Below are 17,410 nucleotides of genomic sequence, written 5' to 3' on the forward strand. Positions count from 1 at the left end.
CCCAGGCTGGCTTCAAACCATGATCTTCAGACCTCAGCCTCCTGAGTAGCTAGGATAACAGATGTGAGCCATGGTGCCCAGCTTCCCTCATGATTTGAGGAACAAATTAGAACCTCCCTCCCTCCCTCTCTCTTTCTCCTTCCTTCCTTCTCTCCGTCCCTCTACCCCCCCCCACGTTTTATTAAGCTTTTAAAGACGTGCATTATTTTTGTTATCAGAACAAATAATATATTGTAGAAAGAAAGGCAAGATGATCAACAGTACCCAATTTAGACAGAGCCAATGAATAAGAGAAAGAAGTGGTGTTCAAGAATGGCGGCGGGGGGGCGGGGGAGGGTGGTCAGAATATGAGCAACTGAGAACAGACCATGAGAAACTGAAGCATGACCCGAAGTCTCACTTGGGAAACTTGACAAAGGAAGGAATGGCAAGAACATATGCCACACAATTCTTAATAAAGTTTATTAAATAATATGTACAGCAAAGGTAGTAATTTAACACATCTATTTATCAAATCAATCCACTGCAGTAAAGAAAAATAAATGAACAGAAAAATCCGTGCCTGCAGAGTACATGCACTCAGTGTGAAAATTTAAATGGCAATGCTTTAAATTAATTGGTTATATATAATGTCAGTTCTCTCAGAATATGATCTTTTTTGGTAGTAGTCTATTCTAGCAACAGGATTTAATTCTACTGCAGAACTGCAAAAAAAAAAAAAAAAGTTTTTTTAAACTGCAACTGAAATAATAGTTACCTTCTCTTTCCAGAAGAATTATTATTGTAAATGTGAACAGTTTCCAATGGCAAATTTGCTAAAAGTGAATACTTTGAAATTCCTTCATTTAAATAAAAATGCAAAACAAAACCCCTCTGTGACTCCCTTATTTTACTCCCTTCTGTTCAAATTTTTAAAACTTTTTCTATACAAGGTAGGTACATGGACTATACAAAGTTAAATATACATATTTACACTCCCAGTTCTCGAGCATATGAATTTTTTTTCCTTTTACTGATCCCAGAGAGACTGCAAAAGATATGTAGTTTGGGGCTAGCCTTTACCTGGAAGCATGGCTAATATATCAAAACCTGTTGCAAGGCATGTCACCAGGTAGTTACACTTGCTATTAATAAACCTGTATAAACATTTCAGCATAAAAAATAGGTAATTTATGTTACTAAATGTCTGAAGACAAAAGAGTAATTGGGAACCTGTGTTCCCTGTTTTTTCACACAGAGTCATAGGAAACTGAGGGGATGTGAATTTTAACATGTGATTTTATTAAAGAAGAGCAAGTTGGCAAGGCAACCCCTGTATTTGGGGAGAGAGACAGACGCTGCGTGAAGCTGGCATCAGATGCAAAGGTGGCTTTACAAGTTGGTTTTACTTTCTAGCTGTATTTAAAGAGGTGTTCAAAATTACCTATTAATCAAGAAGCACCCCTCCAAAAAAGTTAAATAAGATTTCATTATTAATGGTTTGTGTTTAAGAAAGACCAAGAAACACAGCCAATATAAGGATTACATTCCAAATGGGGAGAAACGCTGCTGGGCAAAATGCATGCACATATGCATTTTTACTATATTCCTTCAGAGACAAAAGTAAAAAAATCAGGCTCTGTGCTCTGGGATGGGGGAGCAGAGCTTCCAAAGCTATAGGTCATACAGTCATGGGGTCCTAGAAAAAAATCAAGAAGCTTCGTTCTACCATAAAACCTTCTGCCCCTGAAGTCCACAAACACACACACTTTTCCCTTGGGATTAAGGCTCCAATTTGTCCTAGTTCCAAACAAATGTCTCTAGAGAAGAGGCAACACATTCTTCTTATCAGCCATTTACACTTCAGTGCAAATCAGTCAGGAGTAATTTTTTTTTCTTGAAAGCCTCCTTGAAAGGTTAGGGAGAAAGTGAGGGTACTGAGGCTGATTGGCAGGTGGTGGGAAGCTGGTGGGATCTTAAGATGAGTGTCTGGGACAACCACTGAGGCAGAGGTACTAAAGACAAGTTTTATCTACTTGGAAAAGATTCCAGATTTTGGGACAGTAGTCCTGGGGTAATTCTGAGCTAGCTGCAGAGAGCCAGGGTTCCAGTATACACCCATACCACTTAGAATTGCTACTCCTATTTGTCATCTTGGAAGTGGATTTGTGGGGAGGATGAGAGTTTGGAGACTCTGGAAAAAGTTCCAAGTATTTCCAGCCAGAATGACTCCCAGTGTAAAGTTCTCTCAGCATCCTCTTTCAGAAGTGAGGTATGGAGACAGAAATACCATGACACCTTCCAGGGTCCCTCCAGGGGAAACTCATCTCTTCTCTCAAACTTCCTTAGCACGTATCGCAATCTCTCTTTGCAGTCAGTTTATTTTTTCTGTCTCCCCACTCACCTCCAGTTCCTGGTGGGCAGAAAATGGGGCGCCTCTATCTCTGTGTCACTGAAAAGTCTAACAGAGAAGCTAATAAAACATCTTTATCACAGCTGCGTCAGAGTAGTGGTGAAGCAGCCATGCGGCCCAGAAGTTCCCTCCTCAGATGCAGCCTCCACACAGGGCAGACTTCTGGTCACTGCTGCTTGTGGAAAGTTGCTGCTTATACTCAAGCCACTGATCCACACCTTGGGAAGCCTCTGCAGGTGCATGAAGAATACTCACAACCTGGAGGTGCCAACATGTTGAGTGGTCCTTGAAGTCTTCTGGGGATTTGGGGGGGGGGAATTGGAAACCTGGCATCTCTTTTCAGCCCAGGGCCTCATGGGTAGACCAGGAACCAGAGCATGTCACTGCATGTTAAATAAACTCTAGATGTCATTCTGGGATTCCTGTGAAAATGGGTCTAGCAATCCCAGACTTTCCCAGCCAAACCCAAGCCAGAAAAGAAAGCTTACTATAGGGCTCAGGTAAATGCAGCTGCCCTACCCTAAAGGCAGCTGTTTATAAAGCCAGAGAGATATGGGAAAGGAATAAGCTAAGCACTGCCAGTGGCCTCCGAGGTGGCAGGGCTTCTTGACTTAGTCGCTTGGAAATACAAACCTAACCAATCGGCCTTGACCATCTGCTCCCCAATCTCAGCACAAACCTCATGGGGGCATAGTCAAGGGTAATGCAAGCTCAACACCAAGGTGCCTGGTTTGCCTCCATTTCCTTACCTGGACCTCAGCAGGTCCAATGGCAAAGGGGGGCAGTCTCTGTTTAGCAGACAGTCTCAATTTAGTCCAGGGCAGCTAGTGATAGAGGATGGGGCAGTCAGTGGGTGCCCAGGCTTGGGGTCTCCAGAACATGGCTAGGGATCTACTTGCCTAGTTCCCTAAGGGTTATTCTAGGCTCAAGGACCCCTTTGAGATGACAGTAGATAGAGAGGAAGGGGAGGGGAAGGGAAAGCTGGAGTTGTTCCAGAAGTAGGTAAGTAAATCTGATTTGCCTCAATTCATTTTGCTCAGCACACGGTTCAGCCCTGATACACAGTAAGCTCAGACTTGAGTTTTAATTGTCACACTTCTCTGTTCCTTTTGTTTTTACTTCTTAAGTTTATCCACTGCATTCATCTTCCTACCAACTTAACTTTTAAATAAAGACCAGTTCATGAATTATGCTTCATCCTCAATAAAAATAATTTCTATGGTTATCAGTCTTCTTATAGATATAAAGGTTTTACATAGTTGCCTGGAAAAGTACCAAACTGCCTTGTTCTTCTTGAAGTACCTATAAAAAACAAACAAAAAAAACAGGAGTGAGAAGACCCAGACACTGAGATCTTCAGCAAATATCCCTTGATAACAATCCTGCTGTTTATAAAATTATATACTCTCCAAAGCACTTTCCCCTAGCTTATCTCAGGCCACAAAATGAGGAGAAATAAGGCATTTCTACGATTCTCCCTTTTCAGTGGTAGAACCCAGCCTTGGAGAGCATAAAGGACACTTCTGAGGTCCTTCTGCTTAACAAGTATCAGAGGCAGAATCTACCCAGTGAGTCTTCTGATTTCCTGCCCATTGTTCTCACCAATACTTCTTATTTTGGAAGAACTAGCACATAAAGCCAACATAAAAGGACACCTTGGATAACTGTAGGATCTCTAACAGCCCGTCACTGTGACTGCCTATGCAAGGGAAAGCCTGGGCTTAAGGGTCCCACTAAGCCATCTGGGAACAAAGCCCTTCTTAGACTTCGCCTCATCTGGAACTTCTAGCCTAGAACTTTCCCTTGGAGTCACTCTACAGCAGGGTGGCTGAGATATATTGTACTATCACCATGTGTCATTAGAAGACATTCTAATTGGACCACTGCATCCGTGTCCTAATCAGCTCCCATTTGGCTCCAGAATCCTACTGAATATATCCCCTCACGCAGCCAAAGCTAGCAGATTGGGATTCTTGCCAAAGTGCTATTTCTAAAAGGCATCTAAGGAGGATAGTCAAGAAGGTTGCACAGAACTAGGATGGTGAGGCCCTGAGGTGGGAAGGAGCTCACCTGCACTTCTATACATAGCTAGTGTCTTCTTTACAGATGAGGGGAAAAAAATGACTTCTGGTGGACTACTGTGCTTGACCTTTGAATGTTAGGCCTATAAAAGACCCCAAACTTTGGGACAATGGTCTTGGGATCATTCTCACTGAGGTATTGAAGGAAGTGAGCTGAGTGTTCCTAAATGTTGCTTCATGAACTAGAGTGTTCAAGGAAGACACCCATTCCAAATACTTCCTTTATCCAATGGCCTAGGGTGGCTCCATTACAGAACTGGTGTCCCTCCCCCACCCACTGAAAACAGAAATACTCCTAGAAGACTTTAGTGGCTAATGTATACAGGTGCTACACTTCCTCCCTCCCCTCTCCTTGTTGGACTTATGTGTGTATGCATGCATGCATGTATGTCTGTATGTATGTACGTATGTATGTATGAATGTATTTTTGGAGACAAGGTATTATGGGGCCCAGGAGGCTGGCCTTGAAATTGAAATCTGGCTGCCTCAGTCTGTCATGTGCTGAGTAGAGCTGTACTCTAATATGATAACCACATGTGATAACCAAGCAAGGGAAATATGGCTAGGCTGAAATGAGCTGAGCTCATTGGATACCAAAGACTTCATATGAAAAGCATTTAAATTTTATCACTAACAATTTTTATACTGGTTATCGGTTCAATGATAATGCTTTGAATGCATTGGATTTATAACATATATAGAATTCATTTCACTGGTTTCTTGTTATTTTAAGTTGGCCTCTAGAAAATTATAAATCTCACATGTGGTTTGCTGAGTGTTTCTATGAGGCTGTACTGCATTCAAATGGCCCCTGATTTCCCACATCTGATTCTCTTCTGAACAGAACTCAGGGTAGTGGGGACTGTAGGCTTCTAGGGGACCTGGGAGGACAAATAACTTTTGATTCAGAAGCCACTGAAGCCAAGGAAAATCTTTCTGGCTTCCTGTTTATGCCAAGACTTGCTGGTCTCACTAGAATTTTTGACAACTTTTTTTTTTTTCAGAGATAGGAAAGGAAAAGCTAGTTTTCAGAAAGAAAGGGGAAACTAAGGCAAAGAGTAAGTCAGTGTCTCCCAGTGTTGTATTCATATCTAAGCAGAAAGAACATATAGGCTTTGGGAAAGGGGAGTGGAGAATTTGAATCCTGGCTTCTGACATTGCTTCTTGGCTACTATTTGTGTGTGTATGTGCACGCATACTAAGGTTTGCTAATCCTAGGGCTTGAGCTCAGGGCCTGGGTGCTGTCTCTGAGCTTATATGCTCAAGGCTAGCACTCTAACACTTGAGCTCTACTTCTAGCTTTTTGGTGTTTAATTGGAGATATGAATCTCATGGGCTTTCTTACACAGGCCAGATCCTTAGATTTCAACCTCGTAAGTAGCTAGGATTACAGGCATGAACAACCAACTCCCTGCTCAGCTCTTACTTTTGTTTTTGGTCAGTCATGGGGCTTGAACTTAGGGCCTGGGCACTGTCTCTAAGCACCTTTGCTCTACCACTTCGAGGCACAGCACCACTTCCAGTTCTCTAGTGGTCAATTGGAGATACAAATTCCTACCCAGACTGGCTTCAAAGCTGAGTCCTCAGATCTCAGCCTTCTAAGTAGCTAGGATTATATGTATGAGCTACCAGTGCTCAGCTGCACTCACTTTTTGAGTATGAGGATAACAGTTGTCCTACATGACTACTTATATGAAAATGTCAATAAAAGCACATCAAACAGTGTCTGGGTTATAACAGAATCTCAATAAATGTTGATTTTTCTTTCCTCTTTTCATAAAGACAGTTCTTTATTATTGTTGAGTTTTGTGTGTGTGTGTGTGTGTATTTGTGTGTTGGGGAGCCTCACATGATAAAGCAAATGCTCTATCATGGGTGTGGTAGCACACACTTCTAATCCCATCTACTTAATGATGGAGGCAGCAGGATCTTGAACCAGAGACAAGTCCAGGTAAAGTTAGTGAGACTCTATCTCAAAAATAAAATAAGAAGAACAAAAGAGCTGGGGTTACTGGAGAACTAGCTCAAATGGTAGAACATTTATCTAGCATGTGTGATGCTCTGGGTTCAATCCCAAGTACCACCCACACCTTTTTTTTTTAAAGCTCTACCACTGAGCAGCATCTCTTGGTTGTGGACCAGAGTTCGAGAATGCTATATTCTGTACAGAGAACACTGATGGTTCATCACACCTACTGCTTCCCTCCATAGCATCTAGGACGAAAAGCACCATGAGAGTCTTACCAACAAACCATCCGTCGTCACATTTTTCCATGACATCAACGATATCCCCATCTCGGAGTTCCAACTCATCATCATTCTGTGGTATATAGCTATATAATGCTTGGTAGCTAAATCTATAAATGAGAAGCAAGAATATAAATGACTCACATGATAACAGGATTAAATAATGAGTTGTTTTTTTTTCTTCTGGTTCTGGGGCTTGAACTCTGTGCCTGAGGATGTCCCTGAGCTTCTTTTGCTCAAGGCTAGTGCTCTATCACTTGAGCTACTCATGCTATTTCTGGCTTTTTTGAGTACAGACTTTCCTGCCTGGGCTGGCTTTGAACCATGATCTCCAGGACTACAGGCATGAGCCACAGGCACCTGGCTAATAATGAGTTTTTAATCACATTTCTGTTAAACTAATATTTACGAAATATTTCCCACTTATCAGTAAGGATAAAACTATTTCTTTTAAATACAATAGGAGTCATGGCAGAGTTTCTTGGCTCCTGAGCCCTCCTCTCATGTGTCCTCCTCTCACAACCAGGCCAAGACTGAGATAGAGGAGGTGACAGATAGAAAGACCCCACCTCAGGGAGAATCAGACAGTCTCCAGGAGTATGAATATATGGGAGTCTGGAGAGAAAAGGGGGCTCTGTCCTGGTTTTTTGTGGTAGGCTGTGCATAGGTAGCTGTACAAGTTCCTTCTCCTCCTCTCATGGAGACAGAGATGGGGCTGACTGACCCTTGAGATGCTCTAGAGAGCCATTTGGTCAGTGACCACTACTGTCCCTGCCCACTCTGTTGGCATTCTGAGTTTGGGAACTTCTGCCTTGGTCCTGGAGCTTAGCAGGATAAAATATTTTGTCTACTTCTCTAATCATGTGACACTTGAGGAAATATGTTCATCATATAAATTAATTAGGGATGAGAGGAATGGAAATTCGTGACAAGCAAGACAATCAGTCCTCTAATTTTATTTGGTTACCATAGTCAGATTTTTTTTTTTTTGGTCTAGTATGCCTTCCTACTTCTACTCTTTGCCTTTAAAGCAATCCAAGGCTTTTTCTTAAAATACGAGAACACATGTAGACTACTAAGGATAATCAGAAGTTATTTAATCCTAGAGGCATTATACTCTGGCTATATACATTGGAAAACATAAAGCATTTATGAAACAGGTAGATGATAGAGGCAGAAAAATAAATGAAAAGTACATATGTATTCTCTGTCTAGTAAAACCATCTTGAGTGCTTTAAGACCCCTGAAAGCTTTCTGCCTCTCCCCCCACCGCCCAATCCCAGTGATGACTGACTAAGATTTTCTTTCTTTTCTTTTTTAAAATTTACTCACTGTTTGGCCTTAGGCATTTGGTCTGTGCTAATCTTTGTTCTGATTATAGCAATTTCATTGATACTACTTTGTCATCAAGGCAAGGCTTTGTTTTTATTTATTCCTTAAACAGATGCTAAAGGGGCACCTACTATGTGCCAACTTTACAATTCTTTGTACTTATTACTTTGAAATACAACACCAACAGCAGAATTTTTAAAGTGAAACTATCATTTGCCATTTCTAAGCATGTCAACGACTCCCTGTATGTAGCTAAGAGAGACCAGAAACAAGCATGTGGTCTGTTTCCAGAAACAGGAGGTTCATGCTGTTCTGCTAAAACTATAGGGACAGCTTCCTTTACACATTTCTCTAAGTGTCCTGGTACTTTGATTGTGGATTCTGCTACTGGAATGGAGGTATCTACTGCGGAATTGAGAAAGGCAAACAGATTTCCAGCTGTAATGCATCTGTGTTTGTCTGCTCTTTCCTATCCAACTTGGTTCCTACAGCTGGCTGCCCAACATATGTCCTTGCTAACATCTTAATGTATCTTGTCACCTTAATTTCTACTGTGTCTGCTTGTCAGTTTTCAGACAGTGAACACTGGCTGGAGAGAATCTGAACCCTGGAGGCCTGGGTATAGATTCACTAAGCTCTAATTTTGGATGAGCCTCTTATGGCTTTAGGACTCTGTCCCATGGAGTCCTTTCTCCACTACCTTTGCCAGTTTTGGTGCCCTACTCTCAATGGAGTGCTCCTTGCTCTGTCTTTACTTCTGAAGATTAAGCTGCTAGGGCAATAATTGAATCTTTCCCTCCAGATTTGGGCTTCTATGTCTCCATTCACCTTTCTGACCCTATTCCATATTCAAGGGTCCCTTATCCTGGTCATGTGGAGCATCTTTCGCTGGGTTTACATTGTTCAGCTCTGTTACCTCTGGCTCCTCAGGTACAAACATGCCCAAGTCCTAGTTCTTTCCCCAATAATCCTTGATCTATAGCACCCCTCCCCGTTTATTCCTCAGTCCTTCCTAGTGGAACATCTGTCTCAGAAGTCGACAAGACTTTTCCAGTGGCCAGAGAGGCAGCCCAGTGGCTATTGTTCATATCCTAGTCCTGGCCAGACGTTCCCACTTTAGAAACTGACAGTGGAAGCCAGGCACCGGTGTTCACACTTATAATCCTAGCTACTTAAGAGATAGAAAACTGAGGATTGCAGTTCCAAGCCAGTCTGGGCAGGAAAGTCCAGAGGACTGTCATCTCCATTTAACTAGCAAAATGCCAGAAGTGGAGCTGTAGCTCAAGTGGTAGAACACTGGCTTTTTCCCTCTAGACTAGGACTCTACCACTTGAGCCAAACCTCCACTTTCAACTTTTTGCTAGTTAATTGGAGATAAGGGCCTTACAGATTTTTCTGCACCAGATGGCTTCAGACCATGATCATCATATCTCAGCCTCCTGAGTAGCTAGGCTTATAGCCATGAGCCAAAAGTGCCCTGCTCAATACATTTGTGAATGAACTAGTCAACCTGTCCATTCATTTCTGCTCAAAATTAACTGCTCTTTCTTCTGTGTTCCTTACAACACTAGAGATGAAACCCACCAGCCTAGCTCTCACTTTTAGTTTTAACTCTACCTGCCTCTTTCTCCTAGTAGTTCATAGCATTCTTTATTTGCCTACCACCTGTCTTCACAGTCGCTTAAAATAGATATCCTTAAAAAAGTAAGAAGTGATTCACTCATTCCCCTCCAAGTGGCTGTCCCAAAGGTCAGTCCATGATCCGCTTTCTAAGGTCTAAGCCCAAAGTCCACCAGGAAATGTAAGAAGCAAAGTTAGCCAACTATACTTACAAATCTTGTGAGGTTTGACTCCTGTCTGGGGCGACTCTTCGCTGCTGGGCTTGAGGTTGCTGAGAAATGATTAAAGATGATTTGTCAGAAGGGGATACCTTGTGATGTAAGTCAAGGGGATGAGAGACAGTGCTGCAGTAATGAACAGATTTCTCAGCAATGTTTATGATCTCATTGCAAACTGCTTCCTGTGAGGTGGCCCCAGGATATCCAGAAACCCCCATAAAACAGTCAATGTGGGGACAAAAAAAAAACAAAAAGGAAGAGAGGAAGAGATGTAACATTCCAGACGAAGCACATTAAGTCCAAGGAAAAAACAGAGTTGAAGATCCAAGTTAAAAAAAGAGATTCCAGTAGTGGAGTGCAGGAGGGATCCAGGCGAAAGCATGGAAAAACAGGTAAGATATAGAAGAATTTGGGATTTAGTATGAATATTAAAAATAAAAAGGCAGCAGCATAAAAGCCTGTAATTAGTGAATATCTGTTACAAAGGGAATAATCTCAGGATTGAAATGCAAGTATGTATCCCCAGTCATGCATTAATAAATTAATACATTAATTTAATCCCACATGTAGGCAAATTGGAAAAATTGTCTCGAAATCCCTCTGCTTCTTCAGAAGGGAGAGAGGGTGGCCGAACACCTGGCTCTACTACAATAGCCATGGAATCTTGTACATCACGGCTCTGTGTGTCTCCCAGGCATTAGTTTGGTCTAGACTTGAGCCAGTAAGGATTCTCTTTAGGAAAACTACAGTCTTAGTCGACAGGCATCTTACCACATAGTTCTTTTCAGATTCTGTGAGATCAGGTCCTGCTCTCAATGAATGATGAGAAGGCTGTGATCACCAAGCAAATCATAAGGGAGACATTTTTAGCAGATGTCATGTTTGGAAGGATTCAAAATAAAAGCATGAGCAAGTACACGTACCACACCATTGCACTCAGATGACACCGGATACTCACGGCCTGTGGCCACTGAGTTTCCACGTGAGAAACTCACACAACATGTTGGATGCACAGGAGAAAATGCAGATGTAACAGAGTTAGAAGCAAGCATTCAGGCAATGAAATGAAAACTTGGAAATATGGCTGCAGTAAAAGAATGAACAACATAGGATCACCAGATTGGCAGGAGAGACACATGACAGGGCTGTCTTTAGGAGCAGATATGCCCTCTCCATATGTGTACAGTATGTGTACTGTTCCCCTGTCTCAGCTAACCATCTCTGAAGAAGGGAACTAGTATCAGTTTTTGTTGACTGAGGGCCAATGATAGAATTGGCTCATAAACTTAAGTCTGCTACATTTGGGTACTTAGTTGTAAATGCATAATACTTTTGACATATTCCTGAGGAATAAAGTCTCAGACAAGCTCACTGTTCTAGAAATAGCTTCACATGACATACTCTAGTGATGTATAAAACAAGTTCAGAGGGCTCATAGGGCAGAGCTTGCTTTCAGAAACAGATATAGATAGAGGTGATTGTCCCTAGTCCCACATTAGCCCCAGAACCATGTGTTGATATAGAGACAGGTATAATCAAGACATTCTTCTGAGTGGGCCTCCCATTGTAGAAGGCCAGGCCCCTACTGGAAAAGTTTCCACCAGAGGACTCAATTCCAAACTCTAATTAGTTTCTCTGAATAAACATCTAAAAAGTCATCCAGGTGAAATGTAATAACTTCAATAGGTCCTGTATGACCAATTTCCATTCCAGCCATCACTTCCCTGCTCTTGTCCTTCAAGTTTTCCATTCCCCCCTTTCAACTACAGTCACTCAAACCATTCTCCTTGAATTCTGGCAGTAGTGAAGGAGAAGACAGAACTGAAGGGCCATTTCATGCTCTTTCTACAATGTCTCAGAACCTGTAGACCTGTGCCAGGTAGATGGAAGCCAGCGTCATAGGCTTTCTGAAGAATGAAAGGAACCTTGGGTGCCTTGATGGCAAAATAGACAGACTATCATTTGACTGACAGAAGGAATAACCTAAAAGTGAACACTGTCCAACAAAAGTGACTGCCCAAAGGAATGAGTTTCTGTCACAGCAGCTGTTGGAGCTGAGGCTGCAGTTGCTATTGACTGTCAGTAGTTGGGGTTCTATAGATAACTATGTTTCAAGGGCAAACATAGGTAGGTATCATCCAGGACCCAGCTAAGTGCAGATTCTCACTTGCTTCAACTGAGGTAGGGCAGATTACATTTCTAATTGGTGCTAATGCTGCTGGTTCTCAGCCTAACTTTTTGAACCACAGTACTAGATAGATACTGATTGCCTCTTTAGTACCTTCTTTACCATACTCAAAACAGAAGAAAATCATCATCATGGCCTTAGCATCTGGATAGTACAAACACCCCCATTCCTGAGAGGTAGGATGATGAAGTTCCTCACTTAGTCCTTGCTGGATAAACGAAGGAAAAAGGCAAGATAAATATTTATCCTATTACCCCAGATTCAGTTTCTCCATGTTTAGATTCAACGGAAACAACCTATATGGCTGGAATATAAATCTGGACTTTTTGGAAGAGAGGAGAATGGCATGGAGTATACCTCGGTGGACATGGAAATCGATAACCATGAACAAGAATGAACCTTCTACTTCAAACACTGCTTCCTTTGAGATTTTTTTTTTCTAGTCTACAGCTTGAAACTCAGGGCCTGGGTACTGTTCCTGAGCTCCTTTTTGCTCAAGGCTAGCACTCTGCCACTTGAGCCACAGCCCCATTGTAGGTTTTTTTTTTTTGTCCTTAATTGAAGGTAAGAGTCTCATGGTCTTTCCTATCCAGGCTGGCTTTGAACTGAGATCCTCAGATTTCAGCCTCTTAAGTAGCTAGGATTTTAGGCACATGCCACCAGCACCTGGCTACAAGGATTTCCCTTGAAATTTTATTTTCACTTTGAATAGATCTTCCTCTTCCTCCTTCTCCTCCTCCTTTCCTCTTCCATCTTCACTTTTTTCCTCTTCTTTTTTTATACTTTCTTTCTTTCTTTCTTTTTTTTTTTTTTTTTTGGGTGTTGTTTGGTGGTATTGGGATTTGAACTGTGATTCCTTTTTTTTTTTTTTTTTGGATCCGGTCGTGGGCCTGAACTCTGGGCCTGGGCGCTGTCCCTCAGCTCTTCGGCTCAAGGCTAGTGCTCTACCACTTGAATCACAGCGTCACTTCCAGCTTTTTCTGCTTATGTGGTGCTGAGGAATCAAACCCAGGGTCTCATGCATGCAAGGTAAGCGCTCTACCACTAAGCCACCTTCCCAGCCCTGAACTCTGAATCTTATGCTTGCTAAGCTGGCACTCTACTATTTGAGTCGTACCTCCAGCCCTCCCCATTTTCTAACTACTTAACAGCTTCATACAGCTCTTCTAATTCTCTGCTGTCCAATATGGTAGCCAGTTGCCACCTGTGGCTGTTAGATATTTGAGCTGTGACAAATATGAAGAGAAATGGCATAGGTGTAATAATGTTTGGATACATGGGTTAAATAAAATGTATGATGAAAATTAATTTCATCTCTTCTATTTTACTGTGACTACTGGAAAATATTGAATTACATATGTGGCTAAGATTCTCTTTTCTTGGTAGTGCTCTTCTGAACTGTCCCAGGACCTCAGCACTTGCCCTTATGTAAGCCTAAGACAGTAGACACAAGTTCTCACCAGGCCTCACCCAGGGCTAAGAATAAAGGGAGTGTTAGCTCATGCTAAGTACATTTTGGATGTTGCGGATGCATTCCACTTCTCCCACGTGTTTGGAAAAAATAGTGACCAGTCCAATATGTATGGGTACATCCATGTACACACATACACAAACCAACATACACTACTACACTCTTGCCTCTCCCACCAATGGTAAGCAGGGAATAGTCACTGACCTGAAATTTTATTTCTTCTGTGTTTACATTCAAGTTGCCCTTCCTGCCTATGGTGCTTGTTTTATCTTCCCAAGTGTGTCCTTGATCTGCTATCCTGTGTCCTTCTATCTTCCATTTTCCTTGGTCAGAGATTTGATCTTAGCTTTGAGAGCTGTTAATCCCTCTGGATCCACAAAACACCTGGTGCTACTGCAGTTACTAAGCGTCCTCTTCCAGCTTTGGGGGTGCGCCAAAGCCTTGAGTCCCAAAATAAATTACACCAGCTAAGGACAGAGACACCATCTCTACATGGTCCCAGATCCCCTCTAGAAATACCATGAATCTCTGCTACTCTCCTGACTGGCCCAAGTCTCCAAGACAGCATCCTTCTGTTCACCTCATGTCCCACCCTTCATGACTTCTCAGACCCAACAGTGGCCTTCCCAGTGGAACAGTAAAAAAAAATCTGGGTTCCAGGACAGTCTTTGATATGAATTGATTTTCCTCTTGAGCAAAATGTTAAACATGTTAAGAATCAAGTTCTAAAATAAATAAGAGGGTTGGATGTGGGCCTTGAATTGCAATTTTCCAACCTCCATCTCCCAGGTAGGTGTGATTACAGACATGAGCCATGGAGCCCATTTTATTCAATTCTTTTAACTGACTCAAGAAGGTGGTCATTTTGTAAATTTTGTAAATGAGAAAACAAAGAGCCAACATGTCTGAATTGGAAATGAGAAAAGGCAAGATGTAAGCACAGACTCTAAATTCTATGCATTCATTTTGCTGCATTCTGATCTTCTAGGTATTCTACCAAGGGGAGATTTAAAAACAGCTGGGAAGGGGAAAAGCGGGGAGGATGGGGGGGGGGTGAGGTGGGAGGCTGGGAAGGGATGTGAAGGGTAAACAAAGGAGGAGGCTGCAATGCTTGATAAGAAATGTACGCATTAACCTGCCCATGTAATTGTAACCCCTCTGTACAGTGTGTTCACAAAAAAAAAAAAAAAAACAGCTGGGAACAGGTGCTGATGGAGGGATCATCTTAAACTGTCCAGTACTAGCCAGGAGCTGATGGATCACACCTGTAATCCTAGCTATTCAGGAGGCTGAGATCTGAGGATCACTGTTCAAAGCCAGCCTGGGCAGCAAAATCCATGAGACTCTTATCTCCAATAAACCACCAGAAAACCAGAAGTGGTGTTGCAGCTCAACTGGTAGAGCACTAGCCTTGAGCTGAAGAGCTAAGGGACAACGCCCAGGCCCAGAGTTCAAGCCTCACCCCCCCCCCACACACACACTCTCTCTCTCTCTCTCTCTCACCACACACACAGACACACACACACACACACACACACACACACACACACACACACACACACATACACACACACACACACACGCACAACTGTCCAGTACTGTGAAGCTGGCATTTGGGTTTCTACTGAAAAAGTACCATTTCTCTTAACCTCATTTTAGGGGTAGACACTGAGGCTTCAGATCTTGGTTCTTTAATACTTAATACTTTCTGGTTGTTCTGGAAAAATTGTAGCCTGTGTTTTTCCCCATCCTGTAAATTGTTAACACTCTCTGTGTTTATTTAGAGATTTCCCTTCTGATTGAGTCAAAAGAAAACATTTCCCATTTTTGAGTAACCTAAGACTTCCAATTTCCTTTTTATTTTTTCAAGTTCCATCACATGTTTTCTCCTTCTACTCCTGATCTCCATCCTCCAGCCAGGCCTCTCCCTTTTTCTGATCTTTCTGGGAAAGACTCTACTTTCCATGTGGTGAGGGAACCACCCTCTGATGTCACCGAAGCACACCTATCTATCTTCAGGTGAGCTGCTTCTTCCCTCCTCAGTTTTTTCTAATGAAGTATTTTAGTAAGGGTTTCAGAGATAGATGTGCTGGACACACCTAGCTGTTATAAGTACTTTCATTTGGTAGTTCATGCCCTCAATATATTATTGTTTGATTGGCTTCCTTCATGTTAAGAACTAAGATTATGATACAAAAGCTACTCAGGAACAAGTTTTCTCATTTCATGGAAATGCTGAATGGGCTAGGAGCTCTTGACCTCATGGTCCATGGACAAGGTAGGAGCTCTTAGGTTGACTCAGGTACAGCCCTCTAGAAACAAGGCAGTATTAGGTGTGCATGCCAACTCCCCTACAATGTACTGCCCTTAGATCCTCTGAGGGTCTGTGATACAGAAAATATTACAAGTCACTGGGACAAATGATCTCTAAAAAATGAATTTTCATTCAGAAATTTTATGAATTTATAGTTATATCACAAGTTTCATCATATAGAAGCCTACAGATTCTATAAATTCTGCAGATTCTTAGATAACAAGCCTAGATGTGGGCAGGCAAACTATCTTGGGAAACTCAGAAAACACTTGAAGATAGACATTTCCAGGATGATCTTCCCCTTTCCTTTCTTGATTGTTCTAAATTTTGTTGGTAAAAATGATACCCAGCAGTATTCCAAAAATTCTGTGGATAATTCTGAACTCTTACATGTGTTTGTACATGTTTGTGTATGTTCTTGTCTAATCAATTAAGTTGTCCCCCCAAAAAATAAATAAAAGGAAAGTTTTCCTTTTTCAAAGGCAAAGGTCTGAAGGACTGTAATAAACCCCCAGCTTAAAGTTATATATGTTTTTCTCATTTCAACTGCAATTCACATAGGACTTTTACCTAATCCTAGAATAGCGAAGTTAAAGGAATATCAGTATTCATAGCCAGCTGAGTCTTTTGTTTGTAGACAAGGAAGCTGCTAGGAAAGAGAAGTAACTCATCCAAAGGCACCCAGAAGACTATGAACAGAGCTGGAGCTAGAAACCTTGAGACCAGTGCTCTTTCTACCACTCCTAATTTCCCCCTATAAACCCTAATTGCCTCATTTACTATTCAAAAAAACCCAGACATGCCTTATAGCCCAATGGGAAACCATTTGACAATGAATATGAGTAAGAAGTCAAACCATCTTACTGGAAGAGTTCACACATCCACATGATCTGGATGGGGGCAGGTGATGAAGGGAAGGAGCTGGAGCTGATTGGCAAGATTCACAGGGACCATAAAGGTGGATGACTAGATGCATTGTGAAGTGGTACCAATGAATGTCAGAAGTGCCAATGAATACCATCCAACCTCTGGTCCCCCTGATCTCTCCCATCTATTCTCCTAGATATTCAAAGTCTTACCCAAACAAGAAACACACTATTCTTCATACACACCTTACAGTTCTTAGCTTTGGGCCGTGGCCACCTGCCTTGAATACCTACCTACTGCTGTATTGAGGGTAAAACTATTCTTTTAGGCTCAGATCTAATACTTCTTTCCAGGAAAACCATCCAGCCCTCTAGTTGTTTATTATTTCTTCCCATCTTGAACTTTCAGAAAGTCTGTGATTCTCTTTCTTCTTTGCATTATAACTATTTACAAATAGGTCTCTTTCCCCCAGTGGACATCATAAATTCTTTTAGTTGTGGTCAGTTACTTTTTTTGTCTTCTTTCATTCAACAAATATTTACCTTTACATATCAAATGTTGTAGCTCCTGGCTATGGGACTTTAATACTCTGAAAGGACACAGGTAGGCAAAGGGACAAATACATGCTGATATGGGTCAGGTATCGCTGGGGCAGCACAAACTCAGTCTACTTTACCCAG

At 41.9% G+C, this 17,410-nt stretch overlaps 1 protein-coding gene across 29 annotated transcripts in view; it reads right to left on the reverse strand.

Annotated features, from left to right (window-relative positions):
- Positions 1-438: 438 nt before the first annotated feature.
- LOC138836115 (sorbin and SH3 domain-containing protein 1) overlaps positions 439-17,410 on the reverse strand; it is a 238,505-nt gene continuing 221,533 nt past the window's right edge. For 11 of the 29 annotated variants that reach the window (XM_070034612.1, XM_070034613.1, XM_070034611.1 and 8 more), the window contains 4 exons: positions 10,662-10,721; positions 9,885-10,072; positions 6,718-6,830; positions 439-3,694 (listed from right to left, as the gene is read on the reverse strand). In XM_070034612.1, coding sequence (XP_069890713.1) covers positions 3,627-3,694; positions 6,718-6,830; positions 9,885-10,072; positions 10,662-10,721 — 429 coding nt within the window. In that variant the 3' untranslated portion in view covers positions 439-3,626. The remainder of the gene's footprint in view (positions 3,695-6,717; positions 6,831-9,884; positions 10,073-10,661; positions 10,722-17,410) is intronic. The other 18 variants (XM_070034614.1, XM_070034622.1, XM_070034631.1 and 15 more) reach the window with 3 other exon arrangements.

This window comes from Dipodomys merriami, unplaced genomic scaffold, assembly GCF_024711535.1.
Source record: "Dipodomys merriami isolate MVZ:Mamm:240054 unplaced genomic scaffold, mDipMer1.0.p SCAF_249, whole genome shotgun sequence".
Classification (NCBI taxonomy): Eukaryota; Metazoa; Chordata; class Mammalia; order Rodentia; family Heteromyidae; genus Dipodomys; species Dipodomys merriami.